The sequence below is a fragment of the Notolepis coatsorum genome (genome assembly GCF_963971535.1).
Source record: "Notolepis coatsorum genome assembly, chromosome: 13".
Classification (NCBI taxonomy): Eukaryota; Metazoa; Chordata; class Actinopteri; order Aulopiformes; family Paralepididae; genus Notolepis; species Notolepis coatsorum.
The window spans coordinates 75,248,867-75,273,245 of NC_140177.1; the positions used below are offsets into that span (position 1 = coordinate 75,248,867).

Below are 24,379 nucleotides of genomic sequence, written 5' to 3' on the forward strand. Positions count from 1 at the left end.
TGCATCGGTTGTTAATTTCTGTGTCTCTGTATCTCTCCTCAATAAACTTCCTCCTCATTCCCTTGTCTCTGGTCAATGGAATCTTTATTTGGACTAGTGTAGTACCAAGTTGGAATGTGAAAATAGTAGTCCTGCTTGTTGACATATATCTAAAGTGCTGAATAAGACTACTTGTGAAATTGCCCAAATTATTATTAGTACTTTTATGCTATGTTTAATATTCAGCAACATGCATCTTGGCTAAGTGAATACTTTTAATAACAAAGTGTAGTAAACTATTTTGGCCAACAGATGGGGATAGTAACCAACACTATAATGTGCTCCGAGACTGAGACTTGGGGCAACACCATAGAACACAACATGCACACAATATATCACATAGACGTTATGTCAACATTGACTTATTTTTTTAAAGAGAAATAAAAACTCTAGATTTTATTTCTCTCCATGATACCAATTTTTTTTTACATGTTTCTCCTCTAAGTGCTTTTCAGCAGTTCAATGTATTTTCAGAATTGGAATCAATACCACTTAATGTATACACATGTACAATTCATTACATATTTATACATCACTATGAATGCGGAGCTTGATCAACATCAATTTGTACAATTGATAATAAATAGTAATCAAAATTAACATCTATGCTCCCCTAATTTACAAACAACAATGCTGTGATCGAAGAACGTAGACTTTGTAAAGTTTTAATCTCATAAATTCTGTTATTGCCGACTTAATCAGTAGTACTGTCATATCTATTACTTTGGAAAGGTATATACATTTATTTAATCAAACCATGGTCAAAATGTAAGATTTAGGACTTGTCAAATGTTGCCTAAACAATCAGATTTGAATTAGGACAAGTTGTTGGTTTGAATCATTCCATGCCTATTTATTTACTCTGTACAAATCATTTGAAAGTGTCCCAGCCCTTCAGCCTCTCGCTCCTGTGCCATCCCCTCCACCTGGTAGTATGTGGTTCCGTCCCAGAGCAGAGCGGAGAGTTTCCTGCCTCTGAATCAGCGGCCGTCCAGCGCCTACAGGCAGCTATGGGTGTGTGATCCTGCTCCTTGACCCTTTCACTGCCGCACTACCAAAACGGTTAACCCTTTCACTGCGACAACACACAGAAGGTTAACCCTTTCACTGCCACACGACAGCCGGTTGTGTGATAGTAAAGGGTTAACCTTCTGTCGTGTGGCAGTGAAAGGGTTAAGGGCTATGGACGCCACTCCGTGACTGGGTGTCTGTCAAAGACCTGGCCAAACCTCTCACACTCCGTCCTCAGGTCACGGTACCCGTTCAGCACCAGTGGGTCTTCCTAGGAGGCAACAAAGTGGTTAAAACTGGGTATGGAGGGATATTTGAGTATATGTGTGTGTCAAAGGTGTTGTATTATATTGTGTTCCGTTGTGTGTGTGTGTGTGTGTGTGTGTGTGTGTGTGTGTGTGTGTGTGTGTGTGTGTGTGTGTGTGTGTGTGTGTGTGTGTGTGTTTGTGTGAGTTCCTGAGTGCGTGTGTGTTTGCTTGTTTGTGTGGCTGTGTATGTGTGTGAGGGGAGAGAGTGTGTGAGTGTGTGTGTGTGTGTGTGTGTGTGTGTGTGTGTGAGTGTGTGAGAGAGAGAGAAAGTGTGTGTGTGTGTGTGACACTGTGTGTGTGTATGAGGGTTCCTGAGTGCGTGTTAGTGTTTGCTTGTTTGTCTAGCTGTGTATGTGTGTGAGAGAGAGGGTGTGTGTGTGAGGGAAGGAGAGAATGTGTGTGTGTGTGTGACACTGTGTGTGTGTATGAGTTTCAAGTTCAAGTTTCTTTAATAGTTGTCATACAGAAGTACAGAATACTTTTGTACAAAATGCTTCTTACTGTTGCGCTCCAGAGACTGTGCAAGACAAGATAAGTATGAAATAAAATAACATAGTAAAATTAGAAGTAAAAAAATGAGGTCACAGTGTTCAGTTTAGACATATGTACAATGTTCGATGCAGAATAGACGTAGTTACCATACAATATACAATACTGTGCAGTGTACTAATATACAATACTATATAGTGCAAGGCAGAAATGGAGAAATGGGACGAGGTGCAATTTAGGTACAATACACAGTAGGTGTACGAGTTGTAGTGCAAATCCTTTATCAATAAATATAAAGTGTAAGTGTGTTTGTGTGATCTAAAGTGTGGAGAGTGGGTGCTGCAGTGTGTTGTTTGTTTGAGTGAGTGTGTGCGTGTGGGTGTGTGTGCTGTGTGCATTTGATGGTTGTTGCATAGTGATTATTGTTCGTTTAGCGATTATTGTTCGTTTAGCAGCCTGATGGCCTGGGGATAGAAGCTTCTTCTGGGTCTTTCTGTGCTCGCCTTAAGACTCCGGTATCGCTTGCCTGACCGCAGCAGTTCAAAGAGGCAGTTGTTCGGGTGGCTCGAGTCCTTAATAATTCTCTTAGCCTTCCCCTTGCACCGCTTGTTGTAAATGTTCTGTAAAGGGTTCCTGAGTGCGTGTTAGTGTTTGCTTGTTTGTCTAGCTGTGTATGTGTGTGAGAGAGAGGGTGTGTGTGTGAGGGAAGGAGAGAATGTGTGTGTGTGTGTGTGACACTGTGTGTGTGTATGAGGGTTCCTGAGTGCGTGTTAGTGTTTGCTTGTTTGTCTAGCTGTGTATGTGTGTGAGTGTGAGAGAGAGGGTGTGTGTGTGAGGGAAGGAGAGAATGTGTGTCAATGAAAGAAAGTGTGTGTGAGGGAGGGGGGCGAGGATGTGTGTATGACAGTATGAGAGTGTGTGTGAGAGGGAAGGAGAGGATGTGTGTGTGTATGGATGAGAGAGTGTGTGTGTGTGAGGATGTCTCATCTCAATGTCATCAGTATGAAACATTCTGAATGATGACGATTGATTGATTGATTGATTGAAAACTTTATTTAACAGATTGCAGAATGGGTACAGTACAGTACAGCTCAATACACACAATTGTTAAGGGGATGCAGACGAGAGAAAGACTTTCGTCTTGTTTACATCAGGGTCCCCCATTTTCAATTCATCATATTTTCATTTTCATCATGACCACCTTCTTGTGTCTCTCAGAGCGTATGTCTGTAAGAAGACCTAATAAACATTAGTAAACTCTCCCGTCTGTTTAGTATATTTGGCCGGGGTCTCGTAATCATTATCGTTTGAGTGTTTGAGGGCTCTGCTGCTCTGGGCCTTCTGGACTGGGGACCACTGGACGGTCGTTGCTGTCGCCTATTGAGGCTGGATCTCCATCTGAAGTGATTCTGCTGCAATGAAGTCCTGTTATTTTAGGGAACCAGGCTTTCTTGTCGTGATCCCAGTCATACACTGCCCTGTCCACCGGGCAAATGTAGGTATGGGTCAGAACAGTCCTTGTGACGTTGACCATACAGCTACTGCATCCGCAGCTGCTCAATAAACTGCTTATTCCAGTCCGAATCACCACTAATTTTTATTTTTTATTACTCCGCGACGATACTTGAACGAATAACACAACTTACAATTTCTTCCTCTATTACTTTGCGGAGGAGACGATAGAGTCCATCTAGCGTGTTGCTGTCCTCCACTGGCTGGGTGACCAGGCACATGCTAGCTAGCCCTGACACAGGGAGTAAGGACCCTCTGAGCTTCTGTATAGGGCTAGTGGACACATGCTTGTTGCTTGAGTCAAATTCCATTATCTACAATAGTGGCCTCAACTTTCAGCCATTAATGTTTCTATTTTGCTCAGTTCGTCAAGCCTGTCAGTGGTGTGTGTGAAATGAACTGAAGTCTTCTAACAATGGGACCCAATAAAATCTTTATTTAGCTGGATTCAGATTTGTACTAACTTTACTTTGTATTACCAAGTGTGTATAAATTAAACAATACAAAAAGTAAACCCTTTCTTTGATTTTCTGTGTTCACTGCATGTAGGCTCCTTTCTGGTTCCAGTCAAATTATTGTCCTGATATTAAAACTAAACGCCCCCTTTCAACCCCCTGCACCCAGTGCCCTTTACATTATGTCTATGCCCAGTGCCCACAACACGCCCCTTGGGGGTGGTACCGCCTCCATTGGGAAACCCTAGTAATGTACAAAATGCTTTCGTGAACTTTCAAGAGCCTTTTTTTTTTTAATATATTTTTTTATATATGTTTACGTTGTTTATTTTATGTGTTTATTTTATTTTGTAACAATAAAACAACACATGTATTTGTTGCATACACACAAATAATGATGATAGTATTCATTATTTTATACAGTCCCCCTACATGGTTGTGGTGGTTTCATATTGTATCCTGCTGGCTTGAATGAGCGGAGTCGTGGTCGTACTTTGTGTTGTCTGAACATTTTAAATTAGGCGAAACTCCACCCACGCGACTCATGTAATGTTAAAAACGTATCTATAGAACACTAGATAGCTTAAGGCGGAGTCACTAGCGTCACTGAACCGCCGCCATCTTGCTCCAGTTAGCCTTGAGTGAGAGTGAGTGAGCTGCACAGACAAAAATACTCATAACTCGCTGAAATATTGACGGATTTACAAACGGGTTGGTTTGCTATAAACATCAAATATGTAGTTATGATACTACATACTTATAAAACTTTTTTTTTTAAAGATGTTTTTTTTTTACAAACCGCTTGAATCATAGCCACGTTAATAATGCTTGTAATAAACCAAACCGTTTGTAAATCCGTCAATATTTCAGCGAGTTATGAGTATTTTTGTCTGTGCAGCTCACTCACTCTCACTCAAGGCTAACTGGAGCAAGATGGCGGCGGTTCAGTGACGTCGCTCTCCATTGGCCGGCAGCGCGGGCAAGCTATCTAATGTTCTGTTCTATATATATCTATGCTTCTAACAGCTCGCACTACGCAGAGGTTTCTGCTGCGTCGTGATTGGACGTCACTCGACACGTGTCCAGTTGGCAGAGGGTGACGTGTGTTTGACAGCAAGCAGCAGCAGAGTTTACACTCGGTGGCTACAAACAGTTAGCTAGTAGAGCATGTCAGGAAGACAACACTAACGTCCTGTTGAGCTTCACACAGACAGACAGACACCGGTCCATTATTCTGTCACAACATTGTGAGGATGTCGGTCCCAGCTGGAGGAGGATGATGATGTTGTTGTCGTCGTGGCGAGCTATTACAGTGTGGCGACTTTTAGCTTTAGTGTTTTGGTAAGTGGATAATAATACATTTGACGTTATTATTAATAATATCGGCTAACATGATGATAATACCGTAGCTAACTGTGCTTTAGCACAGCGAGTCAACGTTAGCTACGTCAGTGGCTATGTGGCACCTGGCTGCTGTTGTTGACAACCCCGCCACAGTGTTAGCTAGCTGTTAGCTATCTGCTGTTAGCTATCTGCTGCAAGATAACACAAGTGGCAGCAAACTAAATGAACACGTTGTCCAACGGATTTGACGTGATTGATTGATTGATTGAAAACTTTATTAACAGATTGCAGAATGGGTACAATACACAGCTCAATACACACAATTGTTAAGGGGATGCAGACCAGAGAAAGACTTTCGTCTTGTTTACATCAGGGTCCCCCATTTTCAATTCATCAGGACATATATGACATACATGACATACAGATAGACAGTACTGCTACATCTATACATTTATGACATACCAGATTTGCAAATACAGTACTGTTTGTGATACAGAAGGAGTCAGGAAAAGGGAGTATATACATTTGACGTAGAAACTGTACATTGGAGGAGGTTGGGTGGGGGGGGGGGGGGTTGGGTACACTGGGATATTGACAACCATACTGGGTAATCTACATTGGAGGTGGTTGGGGGGGGGGGGGGCACACTGTATAAACAAGCAAAACTGTACATTGAGGGGGGGGGAAGACACTGTACAAACAAACAAAATTGTGCATTGGACTATTGCCAAAACCATACTAGGTAAATGACTGTACGTTGGCTGAAGATTGACACCCCACAGCACAGAAAACAATGATTTTAGCACCGAGTGAGCATAGTTTGCTTAGCTGGCATATGCAGTAGATTTGTTCTCTTGATATGTAATGAAACCTAACTGTATATCCAGTGGAAAGACATAACAACGCGGGAATATGACACTATTGTCATCATAGTGGACTGATGGCACTGTGTACTGTACACCCAGGTCCCACTGAGAGATAACTAGCATGAGCTAACGTTACACGGGGTTGACTCTTCTTCACACGGCCTGTCAGTGTTATTATCTGTCAGTTTCAAAGTTGGTTGTACGCAGTAGATCTGATATGGCCACAGTAAATGGTGCTGGTAGAGGAGAGAGCGGCGGATTATAAGGGATTATGATGTGCGTGGTGGTGATGGTATTCGACCTCGATGCTTAGGGACTAGAATAACATAACACTACTTCTGTAGCTGCAGGAAATCACAGTTTGTTGCTAAACTCTACAGAGAGGAGGTGTGCGTTTTCTTGACTCCTTCTGTATCACAAACAGTACTGTATTTGCAAATCTGGTATGTCATAAATGTATAGATGTAGCTAGCAGTACTGACTATCTGTATGTCATGTGTGTCATATATGTCCTGATGAACTGAAAATGGGGGACCCTGATGTAAACAAGACGAAAGTCTCTCATCCCCTTAACAATTGTGTGTATTGAGCTGTACTGTATTGTACCCATTCTGCAATCTGTTAAATAAAGTTTTCAATCAATCAATCAATGTGTGTGTGTGTGACTGTGCGTGTGTGTGTGTGGACTGCTGAGCCCAAACAGCTGATGTAATATGGCATTGGTTTGAGATCACCATCTGTGTATGGTGATGTTGTTTTGGCCTATCCCTCGGGCTTTCTAAATTGAGCACAGTATATAAATAATTTGACGGTGTTCTTGGCCTGTGAATATGTGACGGGACAGGAGAGAGTACATGTCAATAAAGTGCAACGCCGCCATGTGTGAAATATCGCCTAGCGATCTAGTTGGCATGCAATTATGCTTTGGTTCAAACATTGGTTGATTGATTGATCATTTTATTAACAGATTGCAGAATGGGTACAATAGTACAGTACAGCTCAATACACACAATTGTTAAGGGGATGCAGACCACAGAAAGACTTTTGTCTTGTTTACATCAGGGTCCCCCATTTTCAATTCATCAGGACATAATATATCAAATCAAATCAAAATTTTATTTATTTATTTATACAGATAGACAGTACTGTTACATCTAGACATTTATGACATACCAGATCTACAAATATACAGTACTGTTTATGAGTACAAAAAGAGTATACATTTGAGGGGGAAGAAACTGTACATTGACGGGGGTTGGGTTTGGTTCGTTTTTTTTTTAATCTGGATGCAAGTGGATCGTTCATGTCGGCGTGTCTTCCAAATAGTGAAACTGAGCCAGGTGACGTCACCTACCCTATCAGTAGTAGTATGCCCCACATTAGTAGGTTAATACCAGATCAGTAAGGCCATAATACAATTGGTTCAACTTTTCTCGCTCTGACCACACATTATGAATTAACTAATTCAACCCTTGCACTGAAGTCCATTTTGACATGTTTTTCTATTTGTACATGTATTTGCAGTTGTAAAATTAATCCAAATCACTTGGAGTGTGAACTGTGAATGTGATATATCGCCAGTAAGGCTTTTACTCTCTTGAACTATGAACACAATCATTTAATGTACCATCTTTTGATTATACAGTTTGAAAACATTGCTCCTCTGAACAGCACATGGGCTGTAATAGTAATTTATTATATTTTACATCATTTGTACAGCTTATTGGACATGTTCATAGAGCTGTTATAAATACATATTTCTCTGTACAAAGCTTTAAGTAGTTTAACTAGTCAAGACACTAGGCAAAAACGTTCTTCTTCATTTCAGTCTTGTGTGAGACATGACAAACCCCCTAAACCCATCTTTGTTTTAATTTTCTCATCTTTGTTTACATTTGTCATTCCCAGCTGGTACTTAATTGTAAGTCTGACCAGAGCTCTTTCTCACTTTCTGGTCAGACGCTTGTGCACATACACTTGTCTCTGATTGTAAACTGAGGATACTTTTTCTGTGGCCACAGAAACAGAAATAAACTGTTTTGTATACAATTTGAATCATCTGCATTTCTACAGGTCACTGTCTTGACCCATTTAAAATATTCCACAACAAGACTTATATGGTTCTTCGTCTGAGGTACTCAATTGTTGATCAGAGGAGTGTGTCTCGAAGGACAACATCATGATAATGGAGGATGAGATACACCTGATCTTTGTACTGCTATGCTATGACACATGTTTTGATCTCTTATGTCCGGTTGTATAGGGAGCAGCCCACTCCCTGTTATCCAACTGATCTCATAACCAAGGGGGAGGAGCGCTGGCATGGGTGGCAGTCCCACCCCCTGAATTCAAATCAGACTTTATTGTTTTTGCTGAGTCAATCATTCATGGTAACACAGAAGCTGTGCTGTGTTACTCCCATGTCATCCATATTTCATTTGTATTACACTCATAGAGGGAATTCCAGTCAAATCTCTTAAGTATTGGAGCAAGCTCTCATGGAGACATGCCCTACATTTTATTTGTATTTTGACCATCACTATTACCATCTACATTGGAGCAGGTAGCTTATGATAGAATTGGGCCTGTATTAGGTATTTGATGATACATATTTGATGAAACAAAATTATGTCAGACCTAATGCTATTATGCTATATTTGTAAAAATGACTTGTATTTGTATTTTTCACTACTTTTCTATAGTCAGATACAATATAACCTTGTAGACCAGTTGCCATAATTTGCCTCTGTACCCTTTTGTTCATATTTGTTCAATTATTAATTTGGCCTTAAAACTACTCTTTGGGTTACTTTATGGCTGCTACAAACTCTTTGTTGTTTATTTATTATAAGTCTAGCTTTATGGGCCAGAGTTGCGGCCATCAGCCCAGTAACCAAGTAGGGCTGCAATAACTAATCGACAATAGTTGGCAACTATTTTTATAATCAATTTGTTGGGTCTATGTTATGATGTACCTGTATGGCCTGTTGTTGAAGCCATTTGGTGTAGGCTATAGCAAAGCCTGTTAACACTTAGTTTGTGTTTTATGTTTTCTTTATTATTATTTAAACCATTCAGCTCCTTTCAAACTGAAACAAAAAATACTGTATATTTTCTGCACTCTTGATGTGGAGCATACATTTACGTTTGCTTTTTTATAAAAGAGCAAATAGTTTGAAAGAGCATTGTACAAGATGAGGAATAACATTTCGTTCTTTCTTATTCATTAATCATTTCAATATTCAATAGATTAATCGACTATCAAAATAGTCGTTAGTTGCAGCACTATAACCAAGTAGATTACTTAATAGAATAATGGGTAATGGCCTGACACGTTACAAGGGCCAGGTTGGGTGTTGCCGTGTTGGATTATGACTTTTGAACCTGGAGTTTAAACACATGAACCGTTGTACACGTGTGTTTTGAGTCATTGTAACTATTTAAAGCCTTGTCACTGTTGATTACCACTGGTCTGGTACCCTGCCACTGCCAGAGTAGACACCGCCCTGATTCTCTCGTTGTTATCAGACAGCTAGCGAAGGACTCCACACACACACACACACGCACACACACCCCCCCCCCCCACCTATCCCAAAGTATTTTCACAGGAGCAGTGGTAACAGTAGAACAAACAGTGGAAAAATGTCTCATCGTGAGTGACTGATATCCTTTGTTCTATTATTATGTTTGACCTACATCGATGTCTTATTGGGCTGGGTTACCTCATCAGTCAAGTGGTCAGCTACATAGTTCTGGTTGAGGCTTTTTCATTTGGCTTTGCAAACACCCCCCATACTCTGCATACCGATAAGATAAAGTGTCCTTGTGTCCTGAGGCCACATCGCTTTTCTCTCTGTTATCAGATGACCCATAATCAGGCTAATGGAGTGTTCATTGTGATTCTGATGGCCCTTCTGTCTGTCCAACAGGCACCCAAGTCATTATGTTGGCTGCACAGAGCAGCGGCAAGATGTCCAGCCCCTTCCCTCACAGGACATCAGTCTGGAGGAGGAGACAGAGGAAAAGACTCTACATCATAAGGTAGTTCTTTTATCTTTTGACTTTTACAATAGACCTATCTCAAACCCAGCCCTCTTTCTTTTTTGACCCTCCAATCGCAACAGTTGTGATTGGAGGATCAAGAACTGTGATTGAGTGAATGTGCGAGTAAGTTAGTGACATTGCTGGTCTATGGGGTGCTTCCGATATAGTTACTGGATTTGAAGCCGGTTGACCGTCAGCCATCTTTTGATTATTGATCATTATTGTCTAGAATCTCAAGTAACCCCCCTTTTCATGTTTTCCATTTTTGTCTGCAAACACTCCCTCCAGGTTGACGAGACCTTGGTGTCACATGTCCAGTCTCTGTCTGAATATGACCTGCAGACAGCAGGAGAAGAGTCTCTGTCTCAACATGACCTGCAGGCAGCAGGAGAACAGTCTCTGTCTGGACATGACCTGCAGACAGCAGGAGAACAGTCTCTGTCTGGACATGACCTGCAGACAGCAGGAGAAGTGTCTCTGTCTCAACATGACCTGCAGACAGCAGGAGAAGAGTCTCTGTCTGGACATGACCTGCAGACAACAGGAGAACAGTCTCTGTCTCAACATGACCTGCAGACAGCAGGAGAACAGTCTCTGTCTGGACATGACCTGCAGACAGCAGGAGAACAGTCTCTGTCTGGACATGACCTGCAGACAGCAGGAGAACAGTCTCTGTCTGGACATGACCTGCAGACAGCAGGAGAAGAGTCTCTGTCCGAATATGACCTGCAGACAGCAGGAGAACAGGTGGAGGGGGGGCTCGCAACAGAGGGACTGGTGAAGGAAGAGGAGCAAGGAGTAGAGGTACATTTGCTATTAATCTGACATGTGCTGTGGTCTTGTGTATCTCAGTTGGTAGAGTGCTTGGCCCTCTGAGCATGGCACTAACACAATCAGTGGTTAGAGGTTTGACCCACCCATACTTAAAGGGGAACTATCTTATAAATGGCCTTTTCCAGTGTTTAGCACTGTTTTCTAGCAATGTGGGGTTGTATCAACACTGTCTTATGTCACAAATTCTATTTTTAGCGCATTCCTCCAGTTCAGATGAGACAAGGTCCTCCCCCACTGAACCAAGCCATTCTGATTTGACTCGCTCGCTGACGTGAATAGGCACTGATCTGCCACCGCCCGCCCACAATCAACTGTGATACGTTTATATGAGCAGCGAGTGGAAATAATGCGGAAGCGGTTTCCCTGTCACTGACACTTCCCCAAAAGAGAGAGGGAGAGACAGACAGAGAGAGGGAGAGAGGCTCTCATACGGTGCGACTCATCTCAGATCTCTTCTGTCACTGCATTTACACACAGTTGCGAGTCGAGCCGCTCACACACACACGCACGCTCTCTCTCTCTCTCTCTCTCTCTCTCTCTCTCTCTCTCTCTCTCTCTCTCTCTCTCTCTCTCTCTCTCTCTTCCCCCCCCCCTCCCTCCATCTGTCTCCCTCTCTCTCCATCTGTCTCCCTCTCTATTTCTCCCTCTCTGTATCAGCACTCACATCAACCTGTTGCAAAATATCATAGCGCACGCTCCCACGCGTATTCCGATCCGTGCAATAATATTCATGGGGGTATATATTGTCATTTGAAACAAGTTACCAATGCATTCTCCCGTGGGATTATGCCCCCCGCGTCACTCAAAGCGCATTGCGAGTATGGGCGGAGCCCAGCCAAAAACAGCATGGAATCTTGAAGGGGAGAAAGTGCTGCTCTACAGTACTTGATTAGAAATACAAAACAATGCATTTTATTTGAAAAAAACCTTACAGATGTGTTCCATAGACTCACAGGAATTGTGTAAAATTGCCCAAATAGTGAAAGAAATAGTAAGATAGTTCCCCTTTAAAGATGTATGTAGGCATTCGATTGTAAAGCACTTAGTTTCCTATTACTAGCAATTGCAAATCACTATAGAAATGACTATAATAGGGGGCGGCTAAGTGGCGCAGTGGGCAAGGTGCTCGCCACTAACGCAGGAGATGCTGGGTTCGAGCCCAGCTCTCGGCGTTGCTACCGGCTTGGCTGGTCGTTCATACTAATACAATAGGCAGTGTTAGGGGTGGGAAAGCCGGTGGGTGGGGATTGGACGTTGTGGACAGCGACTCCTACAGGTCGGTTGGTGCGCCTGTACAGCAGAATCAGGAAGTATCGGGGGCAGTGTGAGCCTCCCACGCGTTACTCCTCGCCACTGAGAGATTGCGCTGTTCAGGTGAAAAGATGTGACAGCTACCTCCTCGTGTACCGGAGGGGACACGTGATGCAAGGCTTGGTCCTCACTGCAGCCGACCAGTGGGAGGCATAGTCTAGCAACGTTCGAGACAGGGGAGGGGAGAATTGAAGGGATATATATATATTACTATAATAATAACACATTTTATTTAAAGGCGCCTTTCAAAGCACCCAAGTTCGCCTTACAGGGTTAAAAACAAATGCAATTACAAAAAACACAATATTACAAAGTGGAGCACGGAGCAGTTATAATACACTTAAAATTAAAGTAAATGTGCCAGAATGAACAAATGTGTTTTGAGACGGGAAACAACGGTGTGGAGGTTGTATATTGCGTGGATGTCTTGTGGTAGAGAATTCCAGAGGCGGGGGGCACAGCGGGAGGAGGCTCTGGGTCTTATGGTAGTCAGATGGGAAGGGGGAGGAGGATCTGAGTGACCGAGAGGGAGTGTAACTAAGACTGGAGAAGTTCTGTGAGATAAGGAGGGGCTAGGTTATGGAGGTCCTTGAAGGTTAGTAGTAATACCTTGTAGTCAGTGCGTGACTTAACAGGCAGCGAGTGAAGTTGGTGGAGAACAGGAGTGATGTGGTTGGTGGAGGGAGTTCTAGTGATAATGCGGGTGGCTGAGTTCTGGACCAGTTGGAGTTTATAGAGGTACTTATGTGGGAGACCAATGAGGAGGGTGTTACAGTAATCCAGGCGGGATGTGACCATGGCGTGAACAAGAGTAGCGGTGCTGGTAGGTATAAGTGAGGGGCAGAGACAATTGAGTATAGAGAGTACAGTCATTCATTCATGTTAGACTCATGAGTCTGACGTGTAAGGCACATTTATTATTAGTTTGTATCCATTGGATGTGTTATAAAAGTATTGTAATAACGGCATTAAATGTTTTGCACAAACATACATGTGGATGTTATGAGCATTTCTTGTAATGGCATGCACAATAGTAACATTTGGCTTTCCATAATTACTGTCGGCTAGTTTTGTGTCGCAGATAGATGCCATTACTGTCTGTGACACAGCAATAAGGAGAGTGACTCAATATGCGAGAGTGACCAAAGACCACAGGGACCTGTAAAAGCATTATATTGAGGCCATCTCCTAAGTAGTAGAACAGATGTAGACCTGGATACATTACCATCCAAACGGCCAATTATTAATTTCAGTAGTATAAGTATAGTAGCATAGTAGTATGGTACATAATAGTGTTGTCACGATACTGGAATTTCGAACTTCGATACGATACCTTGAAAAGTATTGATATTCGATACCATTTTCGATACCACAGGGAAAAAGGTTCAATCTTAAAATGTAAAAAAAAAGAAGAAAAAAAAGAAATATATATATATTTTTTTAAATACATTTTGCTTTTGTTGCTGGTTGATTCTCCTCAGCTTCTCTCTGGTACTATAAGAGAAGATAAATATAACACTTTTAATTATCGATTGCCGTTTCCCCCCCCATACACGCTACACCAAAAAACTCAAATGTATATGATCGGTATACATTATGCCTCAGCATGCGCAGAGGAAGGGGGGGGGGGGGTCGTTTATAATTCCTCGATCATCAGTAACTGCTTTATGTAGGTTGGGTGGATATATTGATCAGATGGTTTGCAAACAAGGAAATGCACAATCGGGTTGAAAATAACGTTATATTCCTCTTACCGTGGGCCAATGAGACTGCCGGTGAAAGATCCCAATTATACGACGCCGATCGCCTAGGTCCATTTCCGGTTTGTATGGCGCAATAAACACCGAAATCATATCGATTATTAAGTTTAGTACATAGTGTCTGTCGCGAGTCCCGTAACGAGATGTGACTGCCGGATGATTTTCATCGATGCACTGATGGCACATCCTGTTTGCTAGTGTAACTCGCCCGACCATCCACCAGGCGGCGGTATTGAGCCGTCGTTGCAGTCACATCTAAGGTCCAGCTGCAGGACCGGGGGTGGGTATATGAATTATGAATGCCATGGCGAAAAAATTAAATATTGATCTCAAAAACGCTGTACAGCGATCCTGGCAGACAACGCATGGCGGCCAATAACGCTGGACAGCATTTTTGGCGCTGGAAGTGTTAAGGGGATGCAGACCAGAGAAAGACTTTAGTCTTGTTTACATATGGGTCCCCCATTTTCAATTCATCGTAACATGTATGACATTACTTTTTTTTTTTTTTTTTTTTATCAAATTAAATTTATTACCTTTTTTCAACTGCAAAGTAAAACTGTCAACATGTTTTATCTAATAAAATAAAGTTCAGTCTGTTCATCTCACTTCAATCATTTTTATTGCAGAACATGGTATTTTCTCAAGCAGACAGATCTGTAATCTGTGTTGCATGTACCTGACAAACTGAACTGTTTGTATTACAGTCATATTCCAACTTAACTGAATGCATGTGTGTGTGTGGACTACTGTACTATTACAGGTATTGAAATGAACAATGCAACTTCCGTATAAAAAAATTTAAATAAAAAAGATTTTTTTAATGAATAATTAAATATCGATATTGCGGGAAATTAGTATTGAAACCGTTTTAAATATTCAGAATCGATATGTATCGAAAAATCGATATTTTTGACAACACTAGTACATAATAGTAAAAAACATGTGGCCTAAAATGGGCTGACTTTGGTAGATTAGAGATCAGGCGGGCCGCTGTGTTTTGTATGAGATGAAGTGGCTTGGTGGTGGTAGCCGGTAAACCAGCTAGCAGTGCATTGCAGTAGTCGAGGCGATACATGACTGTTGATTGCAGGAGGAGTTGGGTGGCTTATTTTGCTTTCTGACGTTGCTCAGGAAGAATCTGCAAGTTCTAGTTGTTGAGGCAATGTGAACAGAGAAGTTCAGCCGGTCGTCAAGGACTGCTAGCTTCGTTTAGCTTAGGTTCAGTTTGAGGTGATCATCCAGGCAGAAATGTCGGACAGGCAGGCTGAGATCCGCACAGAGAGAGACATGGGTATACTATCTGAGGGAGGAAAGAAGAGGAAGAGTTGAGTGTCATTGGCATTGTCAGTGATATGAGAAGGCATGAGACGTGATAATGTTACCTAGAGATTTGGTGTAGAGAGAGAAGAATAGGGGTCCAAGGACCGATCCCTGGGGGACACCCGACTGTAGGGGGCCGACACAGTGTCTCTCCATGATACTTGGTAGGAGCTGTTGTCGAGGTAGGATGATAGCCATGCCAGCGCAGAGCCTACAACTCCCATTCCTGTGAGAGATGCGAGGAGGATCTGATGGGTTGACTGTGTCGAAGGCTGCTGACAGGTCCAGGAGAATCAGGACAGAGGAGAGGCCTCTTGCTAAGTGAAGAGCCTTCGTGACTACTATGAGGGCCATCTCTGTGGAGTGACCAGTCTTGAAGCCTAACTGATTTGGGTCTAGGACAGGGGTCGGCAATTAGGTTTGGCCACGGGCCAGATTTTCCCCAAGCCATTGCTTGGCGGGCCAGGATCAAAAAGAAATGGCTAATTTAATATAGTGAAAAAAGACAAACGTTTTTCTCTGGTCTGCATCCCCTTAACAATTGTGTGTATTGCGCCGTACTGTATTGTACCCATTCTGCAATCTGTTAAATAAAGTTTTCATTCATTCATTCATGAACAGCAGATCAGCTGTTGCAGATCACCGCGGCGCGTGATGAACAGATCAGAAGACAGAATGCATGAAAACACGACTCACCATACCTTGTTTGTTGTTAAGTCTTCCAAAATCCCTGCTAATGTTTGAAACATGTCACATATCCACTCGCCGCCCTCCAATTCCAGATTGGCGTTGAATGCAGCTACTTTATCTGCCAACTTGAACACAGTTGTCATCATTTCCTCGTTGTTGTTGTTAGGGATGCATTGAAAATTCGGCCACCGAAAGATTTCGGACGAAAATGGCCAAAAATGGCCTTTCGGCTTTCGGCCGAAAGAGTTTTTTCACCGAAAATATATCACCGAAACAGAAGCAACCTGTAACCTAACGCGTGTTGTTGTGATGATGTCATCAAAACGCGGATTCATTACATGCGCGCTGTGAGCTCTTCAGTCCTGCGTCCTCCTCTTGGGACTCGGGAGCAATGCATCTCCTCGGGAGTCGCGCTGTTTCTATGTAAACTCTGCGCGCAACGAGTCCAATAAATGCGTCTTTAACATACTTTATCCTTATTTACTATCTGCCCGTTGCGGTTAATCACTGAGTGATCTAATATGCATATTATTCAGAGCGAGAGGGGGAGGGATTGTGTTTCTCACATTGACGCTGTCTGTCCCGCGTCTACTGTGCCAAAGTCATCTGGGGACTAGAAAGGTGCGCTCAGTAGAGCACAGATGTCCGCCTCTCTCTCTCTCTCTCTCTCTCTCTCTCTCTCTCTCTCTCTCTCTCTCTCTCTCTCTCTCTCTCTCTCTCTCTCTCTCTCTCTCGCTCTCTCTCGCTCTCTCGCTCTCTCGCTCTCGCTCTCTCGCTCTCTCTCTCTCTCTCTGCTTGTCCAAATGACAATACTGACCAAATTGAGATTTATTTTTCTCTTGTCCATTTATTTTGTTTACTTTCTAATACAGTAATAATACAGTTTGAAACCGTTTGTTGTTCGTTGTTTACTTTCGCTTTCAAACCAGCTGCAGCCTGAGAACTGGAGTGTGAGGGGCTGTAACACTAAAGATGGCGGCAATGACAAAGAATTGCTGCAAAATAAACATACATCTGTTAAAACATTTATAAAGAAAGAAAGACAATTTAATATATATATATATATATATTAATACTTATAACAATATCGATAATTATCGATATCGAGTGATATGATAACATTATCATATCGTTATCGTGATATAATTTTTGGCCATATCGCCCAGCCCTACGGTATAATTAACAGATTGCAGAATGGGTACAGTACAGCTCAATACACAATTGTTAAGGGGATGCAGAGACCAGAGAGACTTTCATCTTGTTTACATCAGGGTCCCCCATTTTCAATTCATAATGACATTTATGACATACACAACATACAGATATACAGATATAATAATCTAATCATCTAATCGAATCATGACATTTATGACATACATGCCATACAGATATACAGTACTGTTACATTTGTGACATACAAGATATGCAAATATACAGTACTGTTAAACCGATCCTAAACAGTAAATATATGCATACGCGGAGGGGGAGGGAACACATTAGGAGGGGGTGGGTGGGTGGGAGGGGGGGTTCAGACATTTACGGGGGCCAGTTTCGAATTGCAGCCTCTCTTACAGAATTGCAAACCTACCGAAGTCGGCCCATGTCACCCCACTTCTTAGGGACCTGCACTGGCTCCCCATTGCTGCACGTATCCGCTTCAAGGCCCTCGACCTAGCATACCGTGCGGCAAAGGGAACCGCTCCCGCCTACCTCCGGTCAATGGTCTCTAACTACACACCCTCAAGACCCCTACGCTCTGCATCTTCTGGCCGGCTCAGACCTACTCCTATCCAAGCCCCAGGAGGGTCATCAAAGAGAAGTCGTCTATTCTCAGTCCTTGCCCCACAATGGTGGAATGAACTACCCACCCCAGTTAGGACAGCCGAAACCCGTCCAATCTTCCGCCGTCGACTAAAGACGCACTTCTTCAACCATTATCTGAAATAAAAAAAATATTTAAAAATAAAAACTCTAACCCTAACTAACCTTACTGTCATGCACTTGTCCTAATAAACTAACCTACACTCTGTAACACGCAACACTTTGATGAACATTGTTACTCAGCTGATAGAGTTGTACCCTTCCTGATGACTTGTCGTACAGAACTTGTAAGTCGCTTTGGATAAAAGCGTCAGCTAAATGACTAAATGTAAATGTAGGTGCTCTTTGAGAGCGGTTTTGAAGGTGGGTAGTGATAATTTTTTTTTACAGCTGTGGGTAGGGCGTTCCACATTGATGTGGCATAATTACGGAACGTGTTTAGTCCCTTGTTTGAGCCGAATCTGGGTTGGACATGATTTGTGGAGCTCCCTCTGGTGTTGTGATCGTGGTATTCACTGACCTTTGGGAAGTATTTTGTATGTACATGGGGTACCTTAGTGGTGTAGTGTTACTAGTGTATCTTGTAGACCAGTGTTTCTCAACTGGTGGGTCGCGACCCAAAAGTCGGTCGCGGGGCCATTTTGAGTGGTCTACAAAAAGATGCGTGTAAAAAGAAAAGAAAAAGTAAACATTTTATAATTTTTTTTGCACTACCTATCTTTGTGAATGTGGCTTCTCAGCTCTGGTCCAGCTGAAGACAAAGCAGAGGAACAGATTGGACATTGAGCATGACCTCAGAGTTGCTTTGTCTACCATCACCCCAGACTTTGAGACTCACGAGCAAACAACATCCCCAGTTATCCCATTAGTTCCCTGGGATGTTAAGCTAAGAAGTCTGCTAAGAAGGATATATTATTTATTATTATAATTTTATTTCATTGTGTTTTTAACCCTAGTTGCACTTTTTTTGCAACCCCAGTTATCCCATTAGTTCCCCCAAACTTACTGTAGGTCTGTTATGTTAAGCTAAGAAGTCTGCTAAGAAGCATAATTATTTATTATTATTTTATTTCATTGGGTTTTTATCCCTAGTTGCACTTTTGTTGCACTTTTTTGTGTTTATTTCATGTTGTTAACAGTGCATGAAAGATTGCGTATTACTGCAATTTTCTTTTAAATAAATCATAGTGGTTCAAAAATCTGGGTCGCGACTTAATGATTAAGGAAAATGTTGGGTCCCGAGGCTAGACCAGTTGAGAACCACTGTTGTAGACCATGCCCATTGCAAGTTGCTGTACTCTGTCATCTACTCTAAGCCATCCTAGGTTGTCGAAATGGGCAGGGGTGAGGTGGGTTCTAGGAGTAAGGTCAAGCAGTAGTCTGACCAGTTTGTTTTGTGATGTTTGTAATCTTGTTTTTAGTGCCTTTTGAGGTGCCTTGGTACCATGAGGTGCAAGCATAGTCGTAGTAGCCTTGAATGAGTGCTCCTGTGAGTCTTCAGGGTATTTTTGTTTACCAGAGAGGAGATCCGGTACAAGAATCTTGTTTGTTGGTTGACTTTTTCTATTACATTGGATGCCATCTTGTCACAGGAAAGATTTGCCTCTAGGATGGAACCCATCTTTCCTTGTGACAATATTGTCACCCACTGTAACAGAGAAGCCGTTGGTCTTACTGAGTTTGTTATTTGATCCGAAGAGAATGGAAGATTTTTTACCCAGGTGTAATGATAGTTTGTTATCAAGCGAGCCAGGTGCAGATTCTGCCGAGTTCTGAGCTGAGGGTTTGTTCAACCTGTAACTTGTTCTTGTCAGAGACCAGCAGGGCTGAGTCGTCCGTGAACAGGAACAAGTTGCAGTCACAAGCTGACGACATGTCATTTGCATAAATTAGGAACAGTAGTGGTCCTAGTATGCTTCCTTGTGGAACACCACAGTTCACTGTGAGGGGGGGGGATAGGGTACCGTTTACCTCTACCATCTGTTCTCTCCCCTCCAGGTAGGATTGCATCCAGCTCACTGATAAACTATCAAAACCAATTGCTTTTAGCTTGTCAATTAGAATGGAGTGATTGACAGTGTCGAAAGCCTTTTGGAGGTCCAGCATGACCAATGACCATGCCGCAGTATTTGCCTGTGTCCACCTCTTGTTTGATGTGGTCGTTCAAATAGAGAAGGCATGTGTCAGTGGAGTGGGATGTTCTGAAGCCAGATTGGAATTCGTAGTTATCTATGACGGTGGGGTTCAGGGTTGTTTTTTGATGAGCGGTGTGACTCTAGCTTGTTTTCGAAAGGGGGGAACCACCCCGGAGTTGAGAGAGGAGTTGACGGTTGCAGTTAGGAATGGGAGGATGTCTGGTACGATGGTCTGGAGGAGTGGGGAGGGTATTGGGTCCAGCTGGCATGTAGTGGGATGGTTTGATCATCAGTGTCGATGCTTTGGCTGTAATGGGAGAGAAATATGACAGAGTGAAAGATGAGGCTCTTGATTCAGCATTTGGAATGGGTGGGGGTTGGGAGAAGCAGCTGCAAATGTTCTCTACCTTTTTCCTCAAAGAAGTCCTCTACAGAGAGAGTGGGGGAGTGAGGAGGGAGGACATGGTGGTGTGCAGTTTGCCTGGTGCCACTTGAAGACAATGGAAGTGGAACATAATCAGGAAATGATTAAATCACCTGAGTTTCAGCTATCACGATGTAAGCCAGTTCAAATCAGCTATCACAATGTAAGCCAGTTCAAATCAAATCCTGTAGATATAACAATATTACTTATCCTTTAGCAGCTAGAAAGGATGTAATCATTACTGGTGTTTGGTTTGCTCTATAATGCTGTGTTTTGTTTTCAGAACATCGCACAAATATTAGATTAGATTAAACTTTATTGTCAGAACAACACAATCTCATGGGCAGCCTACATAGGCTGTGTGGAGAGAACACACATGGCACTGGTTTAGCAGGGGAGGAAAAGTGGGGTCATTTGACTGAGCCGCATTTCACAGAAGTGCACAAGGCCCACTGTTCTAGTGTTAAATAAGCCTTTGAGGTCCCCTAAACATCAAGTTTTCTGCTGAAAAGAAAACCCACTCAAGATTATGCATTCTAGCATGCCTCCATACCCCTCTGTTACTGTTCCCGACATGCCTGTATTGTAATGAGCGAGCCACATTTATTGTAAAAATACAATAATTATTGTACATCTAGCAATGCTGTACGAGCCTTTAGCATCGAATGAAATTCAGATCAAACTGTCAAAATAGGCATTGCAGATCAAATATGACTCAAGATCCAACAACATCATATCAAACTGTTTTTTTAGGTTCATCTTTATGAAAAAAAAATAATGTTTATGAATAAGCCGCCATTTTGCACAAATTCCGGGACCGTGCATTGCAATGAGCTTTTTTGTGTGATATCACATAAAGACAGAATTCCAAATGAAGGCACAATTCCAAATGAAGGCACAGTTTAAAGGCACAGTTTCTGAATACGGGCTGGGTGCAAAATCTGACTGGGTTGTCTTGGGTTGCCTCCTCTGTTCATACATGGCCAGCAGGTGGAGAGAGTAGATCGTTTTAAATTCCTTGGCACCACCATACATGTGATCATTTAAAGTGGGAAGTTAACACCAGCCACATAATCAGCAAGGCCCACCAGAGGCTCCACTCCCTGTGTCAACTTTAAAAGTTTGGTGTGTCCAGGGAGGCGATGCTCAACTTCTATAAAGCCACTGTGGAGAGCGTCCTCACCTTCTCAGTGACGGTGTGGTATGGAAATAGGGGACGGCTTGAAAGAACTGTATGCACAGCCTGAGCACAGCGTCAAAAATCATTGCCTGTGATCTTCCTTCTATGGCCTCTATATGCCGCACACATCAGGCAGAAAGGGGAGAAGGTTATTGGTGACCCCTCTCACACCCTGCTTACTACCATTTTACCCCCCTTCCCTCTGGTAGAAGTCTCAGGTGTAGGACATTTTTAGGAATAGTACATATCCCGAGGTTGTACGTCACCTGAATCAAGCCCTAATGCACAGGCACTTTGTACTAGAAGCGCTAGCACTAGCCGACAGGCACTTTAAGGGTATATGCACTTTAAAGGAGCACTGAGCTCTTTTATGCACTGTAGCACTGTTGCCTTTTTAGGAATTCACCGGTCATATGAAATGTTTGAAATATTTCTTCTACTTCAGGGAATGCATTGTGAATGAATGAATGAATTAATTAATAAACTTTATTTAACAGATTGCAGAATGGGTACAATACAGTACATCTCAATACACACAATTGTTAAGGGGATGCAGACCAGAGAAAGACTTTCCTCTTGTTTACATCAGGGTCCCCCATTTTCAATTCATAGTGAATTGTACAGTATTCCTGTATGTTTTTTCTACTGTATGTTTATTCCACTGTTTTATGCTGAAATGAGCATTGCAGTGCACCGAGACAAATCCCAATCAACCATGTGTTGAAATGGCAATAAAGTATCTATCTATCTATCTTATTTCAGTTTGAGTGTTATTAAGCCCATCCGAGAGTAAGTTCCTGCACAAGCACTGAAAAAGTGACTTTATTATTATTATTATTATTATTATTATTATTATTATTATTATTATTATTATTATTATTATTATTATTATTATTATTATTATTATTATTATTATTATTATTATTATTATTATTATTATTATTATTATTATTATTATTATTATTATTATTATTATTATTATTATTATTATTATTATTATTATTATTATTATTATTATTATTATTATAATATTTCTTTTTACAATATGAAACCTTTTAAGATATACTGACCACTCATATCTTATTTTATTATTGGGCTGCAGGCCTTGGAGATGGAGCAGCCCGTTTCAGAGCTGGAGCTGGAGCCAGAGAGAGGTGTGCCAGAGCCAGAACCAGAACCAGAGCCAGAACCAGAACCGCAACTTCCACACATTTCCATTACTCAGGACCTGGAGTCCACTTCTGACCCAGAGCCCACCCCTCAACCCTCTGACCATGTAGCTGCTGCCCCTGAACACCCTTCTAGCACCCTTACCCCAGAGAACCTCACCCTCAACAGGTAAACCACAACCACAAGGACGCCTAACGTACGTAATCACTTGTTTTATTTCCTTTTGAAATGTTCATTCAGAGCAGTTGACTCAAAACTTGTCCAATTCCCTTTTTCTTTTTGTTCTTAATAAATATGACAAAAGGAGAAAAAGAAAACGCATGGTCTTCTCTCCCTCTCCAATGTCACAGAAGGTCATATCGTAGTATTGTTTACTGACATTTATATCTCACACGCATTAGAAGTTCCTTTTGAAATGTTCTTTTCTTTGAAGCTGCTAAGTTTGTACTTTTATCTTTTTAAAATACCTTTCGGTTTACTGAAGAAGGAAAAGAAGAGGCTAAATGAATTGATGTAAAAAGACGTGTTGTGTGTCTCTCTCCAGTGTCTCAGATGATGTTTCTGCGCCTGAGATCAGTGATGGTGATCAGGCCACAGCTGACTGTGGAGCAGAGGAGACCAACCCGTTTGATGACGCGAGGTGGGTACAGTTTAACTCCTAGTGAGCCAAAGGTGTGAACACATTACAAGACTATTAACATTCCATCAGAGCATTTCACATTACACAACTATTATTTTCAGAATCTCTTGTCATGCCGTCAGAAAGGTGTGCAACCTATGCGACGAGGTAGGGACCAGGGATCGCATATTAAATTACTCTTTAGAGTTCCCAAACACAGCCGCGAAACATGCCTTCCATTCTCATGGGACCATGCATGAATGAAAACTTTATTTAACAGATTGCAGAATGGGTACAATACAGTACGGCTCAATACATACAATTGTTAAGGGGATGCAGACCAGAGAAAGACGTTTGTCTTGTTTACATCAGGGTCCCCCTAGGCATAAAGAGAATCATTAGAAAACAAGGCTTTCCAGCATTGTTTTCTATGATAAAGTGGTTTAGGACGACCTTTACTTAGTGTTGTCACATAAAGGCCTTTTAATCCTGCTTGTGTATGGACTGGCACCTTATCATTGTTAAACTCTAACATTTTAGACTTTGCGCTTACGGTATACTTCATTTGTCTAATAAAGTTTCCCTTTCTGTTGTCTTTCATGTAGTCCTCCAGTTGTCTTGGAGAACACTTCCAATGCTCACAGTGGAGGCACCAAAACACACATGGACCCTTCGTCGAGCCTCCAGGCTGGCCAGGGCACACAGAGTCTGGGGCAGGTCATCAACACATCGCACCTGCTGAACGAGGTATGGTTGCAGAACCATACTCCGATACTGTGTTTGTATGGTATGAGTAGCCGTACTAATTTCCTGTTCTTGACAGGGTTTTAGCGGTGTTGCCACAGAGATGGATCCCAGCATGGGTAAAGACCCAGAGGACAACCCCACCTTTGATGAGTGGAAGAGAAAGGTGATGGAAGTGGAGAAAGAAAAGAGTAAGTTCCTGCATTATTTTGGCTCATAAAATCATCCAGCTGTGTTAAGCACCAGCGACACTCGTCCGCTTTAGTAGGGGAGTACTGATACTGGTATCAGATATCGCAC

General features: G+C 42.2%; 1 protein-coding gene across 2 annotated transcripts in view; it reads left to right on the top strand.

Annotated features, from left to right (window-relative positions):
- The first annotated feature begins 4,956 nt into the window (after positions 1-4,956).
- The window catches only part of LOC311238694 (SUN domain-containing ossification factor-like), a 56,536-nt gene continuing 37,113 nt past the window's right edge, over positions 4,957-24,379 (top strand). For both annotated transcript variants that reach the window (XM_084326852.1, XM_084326853.1), the window contains exons 1-7: positions 4,957-5,155; positions 9,954-10,065; positions 10,357-10,872; positions 22,649-22,884; positions 23,261-23,356; positions 23,941-24,082; positions 24,159-24,270. In XM_084326852.1, coding sequence (XP_084182978.1) covers positions 5,091-5,155; positions 9,954-10,065; positions 10,357-10,872; positions 22,649-22,884; positions 23,261-23,356; positions 23,941-24,082; positions 24,159-24,270 — 1,279 coding nt within the window. In that variant the 5' untranslated portion in view covers positions 4,957-5,090. The remainder of the gene's footprint in view (positions 5,156-9,953; positions 10,066-10,356; positions 10,873-22,648; positions 22,885-23,260; positions 23,357-23,940; positions 24,083-24,158; positions 24,271-24,379) is intronic.